General features: G+C 43.0%; 1 protein-coding gene across 3 annotated transcripts in view; it reads left to right on the top strand.

The window, feature by feature from the left end:
• C1H1orf21 (chromosome 1 C1orf21 homolog) overlaps positions 1 to 10,087 on the top strand; it is a 237,879-nt gene extending 227,792 nt beyond the window's left edge. For 2 of the 3 annotated variants that reach the window (XM_054524290.2, XM_054524283.2), the window contains exons 6-7: positions 398 to 443; positions 7,577 to 10,087. In XM_054524290.2, coding sequence (XP_054380265.1) covers positions 398 to 442 — 45 coding nt within the window. In that variant the 3' untranslated portion in view covers position 443; positions 7,577 to 10,087. The remainder of the gene's footprint in view (positions 1 to 397; positions 444 to 7,576) is intronic. The other variant, XM_002809698.6, reaches the window with a different exon arrangement.
• Positions 10,088 to 14,209: the final 4,122 nt, after the last annotated feature.

Genomic DNA, 14,209 nt, shown 5'->3' with positions numbered 1-14,209 from the left:
CAGAATTCACCACTGTGTCATTTATCATGTAACCAAAAACCACTTGTACCCCAAAAGCTATTGAAATAAAAAAAATTATAATTTTTTTAAAAGCCTTACTGAATGAGGAAATTATTCAACAAAAGGCATTATCTCAGTGACTGTGCTATTAGAAATATAGTTTGGTGATAATGCACAGTCCAGCAACTAACAGAGATTCCCAGTGTCATCCAGACAGGTAAAGGAGCGGAGGAAAAATTCTTCAGGTGATCATTCAGCTAGTCACCAAGCAACAAGAGCCTGCTTTATGACAAGCATAACAGCTTACACTTCCAGACAGAAAGAAGCCTCATTAAAATGAACTTCTGTCATGAGCCTTTATTAACAAAACTTCATGTTTGCTTCCTACAAACCCAAGAGTCTTGACCGGACTTGTTTGCTGACTCCATTGCCCTGCCCATGAGGTTCTTTAACTCAGAACTTTGTGATGAAAGCAAAAGACAGAGTTTAAGATGCCTGGCTGAGGCCGGGTGTGGTGACTCACACCTGTAATCCCAGCACTTTGGGAGGCCAAGGCAGGCGGATCAGCTGAGGTCAGGAGTTCGAGACCAGCCTGGCCAACATGATGAAACCTTGTCTCTGCTAAAAATACAAAAATTAGCCAGGCATGGTGGTGCATGCTACTCGGGAGGCGAAGGTTGCAGTGAGCCAAGATTGTGCCACTGCGCTCCAGCCTGGGCAACAGAGCCAGATTCCATCTCAAAAAAAAAAAAAAAAAAAGCCGGCTGAACATTATGGAAAGAGAACTGGACCTGATTCCACATGTGATTTATGTGGGTATTAGTAGTCCCCTTTATCCACTGTTTCAGTTTCCCAGAGTCAACAAGAAGAAGGGTGAGTATAGTACACTAACATATTTTGAGAGAGAGAGAACACATTCACATAACTTTTATTATAGTATATTATTATAATTGTTCTATTATTAGTTGTTATTGTTGTTACTCTCTTGCTGTGCCTAATTCTTTTTTCTTTTCCTTCCTTTTTTTTTTTAATTTTGAGACAGAGTTTCACTCTGTCACCCAGTCTGGAGTACAGTGGCACCATCTTGGCTCACTGCAACCTCCACCTCCTGAGTTCAAGTGATCTGCAGTCTCAGCCTCCCGAGTAGCTGGGATTACAGGCGCATGCCACCACGCCCAGCTAATTTTTGTATTTTTGGTAGAGATGGGGTTTCACCATGTTGGTCAGGCTGGTCTCGAACTCCTGACCTCAAGTGATCCACCCACCTCGGCCTCCCAGAGTGCTGGGCTTACAGGCGTGAGCCTAATTTATATAGGTAGGTAGGTATGTGTAGGAAAAATATAGTATATGTAGAGTTCAGTACTCTCTGAGGTTTCAGGCATCCACTGGTGATTTCGGAACAAATCCCCCATGGATAAGTGGAGACAACTGTACTTAAATAAATACAAATAATGAATAATGGACAGTAGGATTCTAGTATCAACTTCGGTTGCCTCTCTTTGCAGTCCTGTTGCCCCTCTCCTAAGTTCCAAGCTATTCTTGTAACAGGGTCTATGCCCTATTCTGTGTGCATAGTTTTGCTCAAAACTTACTATCAGTTGTGTTGTTTAAAAAGGCTGCATCTTCCATTATGATGTGCAAAACGTTGATAGTTTTCTTCCCTTACTAAAGTACCAGGACACTTTCTGTGTAATACCATTTAACAGCCTCCACCCTGCTACCCCCACACCCCAGCACTGCTTCCCTCCAAAGCCAGAGTGTTCACAACCCTTGGATATGGGCCACACGAGGATTCCATTAGGTACCCAAAATACAAAGATGGACAAGAAACATGTTTTCCCCCTCAGTAAGGGAGGCAAACATTTTGCCTAAAATTCTATACAGCATGGTGGTGCGATGGAAGGACCACTGAGAAGGGAAGAGACTGTTTCTCCCTAGGGCAACTACAGGGAAGTCCCAGCTACTTGGGAGACTGAGGAAGGAAAATTGCTTGAACCCGGGAGGTGGAGGTTGCAGTGAGCTGAGATCGTGCCACTGCACTCCAGCCTGGGTGACAGAGCAAGACTCTCTCTGAAGAAATAAAAATAAAGAGATGGGAGCAAGAGAAACCAGCCAGGACAGAGTGAGAAGCACCGAGGCCCTCTGGCACTTGGCTTCTTTGAGGATCTGAATGTGAACTGACTGATTGAGATGTGGGCCCCATTTCTCACCTAGACAATTTTATTTCCTGTTGAACCAGTTGGTCTCATTTTTCAGTATCATCATAAGAGCTATAATTTATTAAGCACCCACCATGTGCCTAGCTTTGCTAAACACTTTCATGTATATGTTTAATTCCCACAACTCTGCAAGTTAGGTTTTATTGTCCCCATTTTACAGATGGAGAAACAGATTCAACACTTCCTCTCAGTCACTTTCATCTAGTCTACTCCAGTGGGAGGATACTCAGTTCACACTGATTGTTACATGTCTGAGGGGTGTGTGTATTGGGCTGAATGCATACATGTCTACAGAAACATACTAAAAACATATATGATGAATCATACCTGACACTGAATGGCAAGGCCTAGACCAGCAGTCCCCAACATTTTTGGCACCAGGGACTGGTTTTGTGGAAGACAGTTTTTCCATGGGTGGGGAGTTGAGTGGGGCGGGGTGGGGGTGGTTTCGGGATGATTCAAGCACATTACATTTATTGTGCACTTTATTTCTATTATTACATGTTCACCATAATGTAGAATCAGTGGGAGCCTTGAGCTTGTTTTCCTGCAACAAGATGGTCCCATCTGGGGATGGTGGGAGACAGTGACAGATCATCAGGCATTGGATTCTCATAAGGAACACACAACCTAGATCCCTCACAAGCACGGTTAACAGTAGTGTTCGTGCTCCTATGAGAATCTGATGCTGCCGCTGATCTGACAGGAGGCAGAGCTCAGCTTCACTCACTCGCCTGCCGCTCACCTCCTGCTGTGTGGCCTAATTCCTAACAGGCCATGGACCAGTAGTGGTCCATGGCTTGGGGACTGAGGACCCCTGGCCTAGACTATTTGTCTATTTTAAACCTGTGGAGGAAAAGTACGTTAGGCACATTGGAGGAACAGGTTCTTAAAGTCACTGTTTGAGCTGTTGCTCTTTAAACTAGCAGGATTTAAAATTAGGATGATGTCCTTTCCTTAATACTTCTAATTCTTATAGACACTTCAACAAACAAAAACCCCTTACTCTAGAACCTTAGAAATGTGTGTTCTGCATTGACATCAACTTACACTTCCAGGAGGATAATAATACAGAGAACTGAAGAAGACGTGGAAGCCTCTACACAGGGTAGGGTGTGGTCGGAAAAATTTTGGTAGGCAAAGGTTCCTTGGGGTTTTTTGAGTCTGCACCCGAAGGCACTCATGGTTCTTTCAAACAACCCTTCTTTGTCACCATCACTAGGAGTTTCTGTTCTAGCTTTCGAGGGCTTCCTGGGGATCTTGCTCTCTGCAGCTTTCAGTGTGTCCTTTGCACAAGGGTGGGATTGTGACTAAGAGCCTCCAGTTCTAATTGAGTAACGCATCCTGACAAAGACTTCCATTTGGGGTTCCTTTAAGGGGGAAGGGCATACTTCAGCGAAGAATTGCTGTGTATCTCCCAAACCCGGCTCCCACTTCCTGCTTTCTGACAGCTGAAGGTCTTCAGGTTCTCTTTTTAGCACAGTTCTTTAAAAACTAAATGAGACATGAAGTCATGCTACAGAAGCAGGCTCCCTGTCCTGCCCAGTAGGGCCAGTGTGCAGATAGGGTCCCTTGTGATGCTGAGATGGGGCCCCTCCGATGACAATTCTCTCAAATCCCCTTTATTTTTATTTACTTATTTATTTATTTTTAAAATGGCATATAGTAATTGTACGTATTTATAGGGTACATGTGATATTTTGATACATGCATACAGTGTGTAATGGTCAAATCAGGGTACTTAGTATATGTATCACATCAAAGAGTTATCATTTCTTTGTGTTGGAAACATTTCAAATCTTCTCACTACTTTGAAATATACAATATATTACTATTAACTCTAGTCACCCTACTGTGCTGTTGAACACTAGAATTTATTCCTTCTTAACCAGCCTCTCTTCATCCTCGCCCCAAGCCTACTATCCTTTGCACGAGGTAATCACCTCTGGTAATCACCATTCTCAGGCCTCCTTTATTACAACGGCACTGGATGGCCATATGGCTTTTGGCCATGTCTTACTTTCAATGTGTTTTGATTTCAAAGTTTGTTACCAAAGCAGTTGCTTCTCAGTGCTGCTGAAACAGGTGATAATAAAAATGAAGCTGAATTGAATTTGAATTTAGTTATCAAATCACTGCAGTTGTAACAAAGGCAAGGAGCAGCCCTGTGGGCTTGCACTTCTCTGAGCTTCCCCCACAAGCATCAGGGCTTCACTCTTTGCCTTGCAGGACTGATATAAATAGTACATAAAATAATATCCGCAAAGCAGCTAATGCTGTTTTCTTGCTCCAGTAATGATAATAATTTCAGAGTAGCCAATGCTTGGGAAATGAAAGTTGCAGAGTCTTGTGTTTACAAAGAAGGTTTATATTGTATTTGTCCCTCAAAAGGTGGGGTTGGGGAACCTTTACTGTGGTTTGAAATGGTCCTTCTGCTGCATAACCCAGAAACTCATTTACCAAATTGAAGACAATGAGAACACCACCTTTCATGTATGCATGTGTGTGCATGTGTGCACGTGTGTGTTTGTGTGCACACGTGTGTATGCGTGTTGTGTGCACACGTGTTTGTGCGTGTGTGTGTGTGTGTGTGTGTGTATCTGTCTGCCATTCCTTCCAAGTTCTTCCTCATGGATGAAGCACCCTCTAAACTCCACACTAGCTGGCTGAGACTTTGCTTTGATTTGAGGCCTCATTTAGTCATAGGTAGTAGAGGGACTTCGGTTTCTGCTGTAGAAGTTTTATTCATGTACATCGGTTTTTGGCCTGTCTGGAGTACAAGGCTGAGGTGGGAGGAAGAGTTCCCTGACACCTATCAGATGACAGCTTATGGTCACAGTCCTTACTCACCTGACAGCCACTAAGGGAGGAGGTCCCTATTCCCCTGCCAGGGGGACTGAACAAACACAGAGTTTATAATAACAACAATTACAATAATAGTAGCAGTAGTAGTAATAGTAGCATTAGCTAACACTTATTGACTACTTGCCAGACACTATATTTTTTTCCATTTAATCCTGACCATAACCCTATGGGATGGAGACCGTGATTATCCCCAGGAAACCAAAGCCCAGCAATTTGCGTGCTGTCAAACAACAGTGTATATGTACATATATACACTGGAGATGTCCACTTTCCTTTCCTAATAAAACCTTCAGGAAAACTCCATGAGCCCTACCTTTCCTCTCCACCTGAATACTTGGGTCCATTTGTAAGTTTCCTCTCTGAGCCTCGTGAGTTGGGGATCTGTGGAGAGCATCATCTGATATTTATGGCATTCTGTGGATACATTTGTATGTGTCTTGTTCCCCAGATTAAAAAATAAATCCCCAGTGGCCAGGGACCTTTAAGTTCTTTCTAGCTCTCCAGTGTGTGACTCAGAGCATGTCTCCTGAGTGGTCTGGGCCAAGGCTAGGGATGGCATCTGCTTGGGCAGTGTCACCAGGGAGGCTGCCCATGGGATGACTGCCAAGTACACACTCCTCATGTCAGGATGACTGGTTACCCAGCTTCTCTGCTCAGGAGATGTTTTGTGCAGCAAGTAAAACAAGCCTAGAGATGACACTAGACTCAGACACTCTGCAAGCGGTAGGGGTGGGAGTTAGCAATCTGATGGTGGAAGAACCAAAACATGCTAAGGGGTGAATCCCATTCTAAAGGAGCAAGCAATCTGGGGCCAGTTGGCATGGGAGTGAGCAGCCCTGCCTGCTTCCACAGGCCTGAAGACTTCATTGTGTGGCAGTTTGTTTGTTTGTTTGTTTGTTTGTTTGTTTTTGAGACAGAGTCTCACTCTGTCGCCCAGGCTGCAGTGCAATGGTGCGATCTTGGCTCACTGCAATCTCTGCCTCCCAGGTTCAAGCGATTCTCCTGCCTTAGCCTCCCAAATAGCTGGGACTACAGGTGCCCGCCACCATGCCCAGCTAGTTTTTGTGTTTTTAGTAGAGATGGGGTTTCACCATGTTAGCCAGGCTGGCCTCGAATTCCTGACCTCAGGTGATCCACCCGCCTCGGCCTCCCAAAGTGTGGGATTACAGGCGTTAGCCACCGTGTCCAGCCAGCAGTATTTTGTAATTTGCCAAACACACACGGGCATGGGCACATATACATCATGTGTAAAAGTATGTGCCAGAAATGATTTAATCACTTTATTACTATTAACTCATTTAATCTTCAACTATTCTGTGAAATAGGTACTATTGTTCTCTTCATTTTACAGATGAAGAGACTGAGACACAGAGAGGTAATTTTACCAGGATCCCAGAGCTAGGAGGTCACAGAGTCAAGATTAGCACCCAGCCACATGGCACAAAATAATCCATTTTGGTAATGCTTAAATATTAGGAAAATGTAAAATATTTCTGTTATATAATGTGTCCAAAAAACATCTAATACATCTGAGAAATAGTTATATGCAAAATTATTATTAGTATCGTTAAGTATTGGTACTTTTAGAAATAAGTTCTGCTTTTAAAAGAACATTCCCCCCCAAAAAAAATGAAACATGTAGTGTGTATTTTAAAAGAAAAAGAAAAAGTTGAAGGAAACAAATAATAATAACACCTGACTTTTTACAAAACCCTTATCTATGACATCGGACACAGGCAGGGCAGGTGCCCTGTGATGGGTTACAGACCAAGAGAGTCATGTGTTTTGACCAAGACAAGCCAGCTTGGTTAAATGTGGATCCTTAAAGCCCAGCCCCAATCATGTCTTCATTGAGTTTATGACCTAGAGGAGAGAGGATAAAATATGTTCACAAATAACCATTGTACATAGTCCTTAGAGCTTCAGATAACCTGTTTTGTTAGCAAATGAATCAGAAGCATCTTTGCCTTTCTTGTGCATCCCACACATACCAAGCATAGACCTGTTATGCGTGTTTAAGGATTCTTGTTTGTTGTTTTTTGTAATACGTTTTAGAGTGAATTAAACTCAGACATCCCTGGATTGTATGCTCTCTGTAGAATGTTGATTTTCGGGCACAGGGATGTAGCTGTAGAATGTGGCTTGTTCATTCTTCCTGATAAGAAATTGATCTCCTGAATGGACTGGCCATTTGGTAATTTCTTAGTGAAAGGCTGACTCTTGAATACGGCTATTATAATATAAATTCTTACCAACATAAAGTAAGGGCTTATTTGGGGCTTGGTAAAACTGTCATGCCTTGAAGTATATATAGCTTATAAATTGGCTAACATGTATTTATGACGTAGCTACCCCTGTGCCAGCTATCACTGACAAAGCCTGGATTCTGTTGCAAGGAAACATATATTGAGAGAAAATTGATTACAAGTAACTATTTCAGGCTCTGCTTTGAATTTCTCATTCACATGCTCTTTTTTCTTTTTCCCTCCAAGGGTCGGGATTACTGTTCGGAAGAAGAGGATATCACATAGCACCAATTTTACCACTCAAACCAGGAGCTACTACTGTGTAAATAGGTTACACCCCAGTTGAAATCTTTGCAAAGGTCGGTTCTATTCAGCAAACAGCACTATAGCAAAAGAAGATCGTTCCATATTGTACGCCCCATTAAATTACAGTGTTTCTTAATGAACTTGCAAAGGAATATTGCTAAAAACAAACAACAAAAAAAACTGTTATCGAACTTTCTTTGTTGCTGCTAGTTAAAACTTGTTGCAACTTTTCACTTCTCTTGTGTCCAGGTATGCAGCAAAATTCTGCAATTTCACCTTAAAGATACTGTTGGTTTTACAGATGCTCTCCAACCTATTTTCTATAAGATGAGGTAGTGGGGAACTCAGATATCAAACTTCTCTTCTAAACTGGTTCTGCTTCTAAGACAAGCATCTCCTGCCCTCTCCTTCCTCCCCATCTCTTGTACGCAGTCTAGAGATGGACTGAGCCTTGCTTCTCACTGGCAGTGTTGAGCTTTGGAGATGGAATGGTTGCTATGCCAAGCCTGTTTCTCTGCTCAGAAGAAGTAGAGAAGCTATTATCAATTAAAAGCATGCTGTGATGTGACTCCTGGAAGTGACGTAGGAGTGAGTGGCAGGTTGTTTGATTTAATAGGTATCTTAATCAAGAATTAAGCTTGCAACATTGGCTTTGCTCAGATGCAGATGGAAGTGTGATCACAATCATTTTGAATCCCTCTTCCTCACTTTTTTTTCTAAGAAAATAAACATTTTACTGTTTTTATGGATCCTTGTCTTCTCCCATTCATCCAGCTCAGTGTTTTAAGATGATCCTGGGTGCAGAAGTTGAGCCCTCCTTTGCATTGACACTGATAAGTAGCCTAAAGGGCTCCCTACCCTTCCATTAAGAATCTACCAAGCATTAGCAAGACTGAAAGTGGTCTAAGAGGTGAGGGGACATCCTATGACTTTTTAGGAGGGCCTGAAACCACCTTGTTACATTTCATTTTGTTAGCAAATAAACCATCCTATTTCGTAACTCTCCCCCTTCAAAATGCTACATGAGCCTTGCCACTTCCTTTTTCTCTTACTTCCAGCACACTAGACATAGGAAAAGTGTTTGCCTACTCAAAAACATAATACTTTTATGCTGATGATGATATTTGGAGATGTGAAAGCCAAAATCCCCTGGCAGTGGTGGGGAATGTTGACTGAGTGTTCAGCAGAGTTTATTTTTCCATACTATATGAAGAGAATGATCTCTTTTCAAAGACAGAAGTGATATTTTTAACAAATATTGTCACAAGTAAATAGCAATCAAAAGGAGAAAATAACTTTTGTATTTTTTTAATGTGTTTGATAGCTTTGACGAGGGTTCTCTTTGTTACTTTCAGGGGAGGGCATCCTATTAAATGCCATGCCAGCAGTCTGGGTCTGGGTTTGTCCCACAAAAAACACAAGAGCACTGTATGTTTCTCTCTTTTGGGGTTGTGACTTTGAAGGGCCTTGATATTAGCCACACTGCCACCCGCAGAAGGTGGAGAGTTAAGATGTTCTGTGTTAATTTGCTCTTGCCGAAAAGATGAGCCTCGATTTTAAAATCTATCCACATAACTGATGGCACAATTGATGTGTGAATAGTGAGATTCCCTATCTCCTTTTAGACCTGGGACGGCAAAAGGGAGGGGAAGGAAACTTAGCAGAGTGCTATTGACTATAGATTCACATATTAGCAACAAAATCCCGTAATTCTTTTGGCCAACAGCAGCTATTTTGGGGAGCAGCTGTGGCTGTTACATAAATAGAGATGCAGCCAAAATTTTAGGCTTTTTATCCTGCTTCAAGCAGAAAAATGCAGGGACGGTCAAGTAGTCTAGGGTTTCAGGTTGCCTCCCCTCATATGGTTTTTGGCCAAGTGACTAAAACAGTTTTCCACAACTGTAAACGAACTGCTAAGCCCCACCTCAAACTTGTTCACTGGGGACTTCGCTCACTGTTCTGTGGTGACCTTTTCCGGGATTTCTTGTTCTTATCAAGCAAGAATTAAGCACATGCTAAACGTCTTCCATTTGACTTCTCTACTCTGTGTCTCAGACAGTGTCTTCCCAGAAAACCACCACCCTCTACCCAAAGATGAAACATGCTCATGTCATTTTTCTCATGGTCATGTTTAACACTTTTGACATGTTACACATGTGCATAGATCCAAGCGTTTCTTGGGAACCTGACTTTTGAGTGTTTAATAAAGCCAGAAGTGGTGTTGCCCTGAACCAGCAGCTTTTCACCTGGGTTCTGGCTCCGGTGTTTAACACTGGATACATCTTTGACGTGCGAAAGTGAGTTCACCTTCAGACACATTTGGTACATCCAGAAATAGATCCAAGAAATGGGGTGGTTGAGTGGGTCCGCACGAAATGCTTGATTATGTCAGCAACACCCAACACTGTCTGTTTTCCATTTGTTGGTTTTAATCATAAAATTGTCAAGTGATTCGTGTTTGTACTTTATTTTTTTATGTCTTCTGAAAGGATCTAAAGCAAAAATATTTTGCCTTTTTTTCCCCATGTGTATCTGAACATTAAGCAGATTGGCTCAGACACAATGAAACGGATAATCCAATGTATGTGCTGGTGCACTCTGCCAGTTGTTATCTCTGTAGGGCTCAGGAAGCTGGAAGGAGGAAGGGAGGGTAAGTGGCCTGGTGAGTGGAGGTAGAAAAATGAGAAATGAACTGAGAGCATTAAGCAGAGAGGGTTGATAGGCTGGCCGTGTCCGGGGTAAAATTGGAAATCCAGCTGCCTAGTGGCCAGTGGGTGGGGCAAGACTGTCAACGAGATTTACAGCTGGCTTACACACGCCTTATGTCCTCTGAGTTGTAGAGTTGTAAAAGTTCAGCAGTGTGTGCACAGCTTTCTTTTGGTTGGCAGAGATTCAGGATCATGGAGTACTGCTCTCATAATTGAAGACGTGTTTGTTATTGGCAGAGAACCTTAAAAAAGGCCTTTACCTCAGCGATGCTTCCTAGCCCCAGGCTTGCAGAGAACACAGAGTGGTGTTGTGGTCTATTTAGGGACAAAGAAGGTATAAAGTCCAGAGATGAGAAAACTAGGTCAGCCCTCAGAAACTGCAGCAGCCACGCACACAGAAGCCTGCTGGAAGACAGGTCTCTCTCCGTCCACAGTGCCCATGATCTGAGCCTGGGCTGGGATGACTCAACTTAGCAAAGACGGACCCAGGAGGAGTGCTGGTTCTTCAGTCTTTGTACTGGCCCCATCCTCTCCTCACTGTAATGTGAGGAAGCACCTCTGTGTCAGGGCTCATCTGGGCATCTAAAGCGGCCACGCCCACAATCCGACAGCCCCCAGGAGCAGGTCCAGGGATGATGCAGCCCCCTTCTTGGGCCCATGTGATGTCGTCCTGCTTTGTTATCTTCTTATAACTTTATCCTGCTATAACTTTATCCTCTTCCCAGCCTCATCCCTGTTTTTCTCTTAGGGCAAGATTCTTCCATAAGCCTGCTAAAAAACAGAGATGATACCTCTTACAAACTTTACCTCATAGCCTGTGAAGCAGGTTGGCATGTGGATTACAAGTCCTGCTTTGACACTGGGCAAGAATTTAAGAGTGTTCTATCTCTACTAGTCATAGAAAAGAAACATTGTTAAACATGTTGAGTTTTAAAGGAAGAAATATTTTCAAATTCTTAATCCAAGAAAATACTGAGTTGGAATCTTAGACTTCGGGACTCTGACACGTTCTTTATGAAAGGCAAAATAATTGGTATCTAAAGTTCTCTCCTTCCTGCCTCCCCTAAAGGAAAAGGATATTAGATTGCACACTATGATTTTACATAAGATCTGCCTTCCACACTTCCCTGCTGGAAGGCATTCTCAGAGCTTTATGTCTTCGTACCTCTCAGAGATTGGACTTTTTCTTGTTTAAAACCCCAACCAAAAAAATAATAAGGCATGATTGATGGGGAGGGAATGTGTATTTAGGGGCATAATAAAAAGGTGGCTCGAAGCAGGAACTTTGGCCTCATGGTGTCATGGGTGGATGCCTGGACTCCAGTGTGCCTGTGAGGAGCTGGGTTAGGCAGTCGGCTGTCACACTCACATGTGCCTGCAATAAACCTTTTGGAATTTCATGAACGAGGTCTATGAATTGCCTTTTGCCAATGAATGGATGTATTTTTCCAAGGGGGGAATAGTATCCTTGGCTTCAGCAGTCACCTTTTTGTATGTCTCTGGAAAGGGGTCAAAAAACTATGGTAAAGATGAGGCTTATGAGTGAATACCTCTGGGACAAACCTTAGGACTCACAAGCTATGCCATGTTTTTCAGGAGACTCTTGTACCTTATCTGAAATCTAATCTTGGGAGAAGAGGAAAAAGGAGCTAATATTTGTCATTTATACTCACTGTGTGGCAGATACTGTGCTAAGCATTTTATAATTGTTTTGTGTCATCCTCATGATAATCCTGTGAAGTGGATCTATTACCCCCGTGTTCTAAATAATAGATCTTAAGTGTGGAATGCATCTATCCAACATAAATGCCCATGTTGAAAGAAGGAAAGATGTCATTCAAGTATTTTTCAAATTCTTTTTATTATGACTATGCCCTTCGCAACACTGTGAAAACAACTCCTGGGGGCATCTGCCTTCTAGAATCTCTCCCTGGCTTCTCACCAGCTTGGTTTCCTCATGGGGAGTGTTTTATTTGGCCTCCCCTATCTGAGCTGCACACACACCAGGAGAGGCCACTGGCTAACAGGAGGACTTCAGTGCCCTGAGGAAAATGCTTTGGGAATGTAGGCACATGTTTCTCCCCTTGGAATCCTTCTAGCATCTGGAAAAGGAAACTGGTATTTCTGCAGTTAGATACCAGATGCAACCAGAACAGGCTTTCGAGTGCTGTGATTTCTTTCCTGGGTTCCCAAGGCTTGTTGTTTCATCACAAGCTGTATCTTTTTAAGGTTAAAAGTCTTGACCTTCATGGGGGTCTGGGACAATCTGATCTCCAAGCATGGAGGAAAGGCAATGCCTGGACCACTGACTTGTATTGAAATCCTTGTGGGGCTAGGGTTTGATGTCTCTTTTTCATCTTTGGACTGCGGATCTGCATCTTCCAGGTCCATTTAAGCACTGAAACTAGATGCGAATCTCTTTCGAGACCTTACATGTTTTAGATAGTCATGTAATGACTTGGATAGACATTTAAATAACTTGTTCCAAGGTCGGAAGAGCCCAAGAACTCCTCAGAGTTCCTCTTCTTGCTTCTTGAATCACATCCTCTAAAGATGACTCATGTCTCCATAGCAACTGTTAAAGGTGCTGCCAAGAGGGGACCTGTTCCCACCTTTGCTTACTTTGCTAGAAGGAACCAAAACAATGTCCTTGTGTAAAGGGGCTGTCATATCCAGTTTTCCTTTGAAATCTGGCCCCCAAGATCCTGCTTCTTTCTAACCTGGCAGCTGTCATGTCCCTTCAAGATGATGTGGGAAATGGCCCTTATAACTTGGGAACCACAGAAATTGCTGTATTTCGGGAAGATTCATCTCTAAACTGAAGGCTTCATTCTGATAGTGTCTGCCTTCTCTACCCTATTTCGCCCTTCTTTGCTTCCATTTTTAGCCCAAGGCTTTGAATTTGATTAAGACTTAGAAGCAGTATAAAGAACACCATAAACTCAGGCAGAGGTCCCTTAGGGTCTCTAGGGTTGAAAATAATTCTAGAGCCTTAGGGGGACCTCTTGGCATTGACTCTAAAGGGAGAGAATAGCCCCTGTGTCCTGGCATTTCAGTCTAGACCTTCAGGGACTGTTCTCTCTTGACAGGCAAGCAAGCAAAGGAAGTTTTGCAATAGATTTCAAGCCAGTTTTTCCATTCAAACCAAGATGCAAATTCATAAAATTACTCTTTTCCTGGAATAGATCCAGGCAGCTGCCTTATTAGAACTTTAGATTCGGATCCATTTTCTTAACACACATACACATACACACGCATACATACATATACAGAGAGATACATGGAGAAAGGAAATTTACTCTATCATTGCAATACTTCAAGAAAGAGCTGTATTTTGCCTTTCTGTAATCTCCAAGATAATGTCTAGGAAAGTAATAGTATAACTATAGGGATACTGAAACAGGAAAAACCAGCCATCACTCTTGAGAAAGTTTGAGTTCAACTCATGGGAGAATCGAGGTCTGCCACTCGTCTCGCTTTGTGCCCCATCTGTGCCTGGATGCCCTACTACATCTGTTTGACTCATCTGGGCCGCTAGCCGGGGTGTTGTGGCTGACATCCTTTCCCGGCCTCACACACATAATGGACACATCCCTAACGGCGTGTGCCTGGTCCAGCCACACACAACCACCACATGTCTCACACACCATCCCCCTCATCCATGTGGACTTGACTGTGGCATTTCAGCAGCTCCACTGGGATGCTTTAACCCCAGTGTGTGGAGTTGGGGTACCTGCATCTAGGTTGACCCAGGTATAGCATTTTTAGCATTGCCTTTCCAGTCTTGATGATTCATTCATTGAACTCATTTATTTCTGGAGCCCCTGATACACTCCAGGCACTGCGCTAATTGCCAGCAAAGTAC

The sequence above is a fragment of the Pongo abelii genome, chromosome 1, assembly GCF_028885655.2.
Source record: "Pongo abelii isolate AG06213 chromosome 1, NHGRI_mPonAbe1-v2.0_pri, whole genome shotgun sequence".
Taxonomy (NCBI): domain Eukaryota; kingdom Metazoa; phylum Chordata; class Mammalia; order Primates; family Hominidae; genus Pongo; species Pongo abelii.
This window is presented reverse-complemented; position numbering and strand designations above follow the sequence as displayed.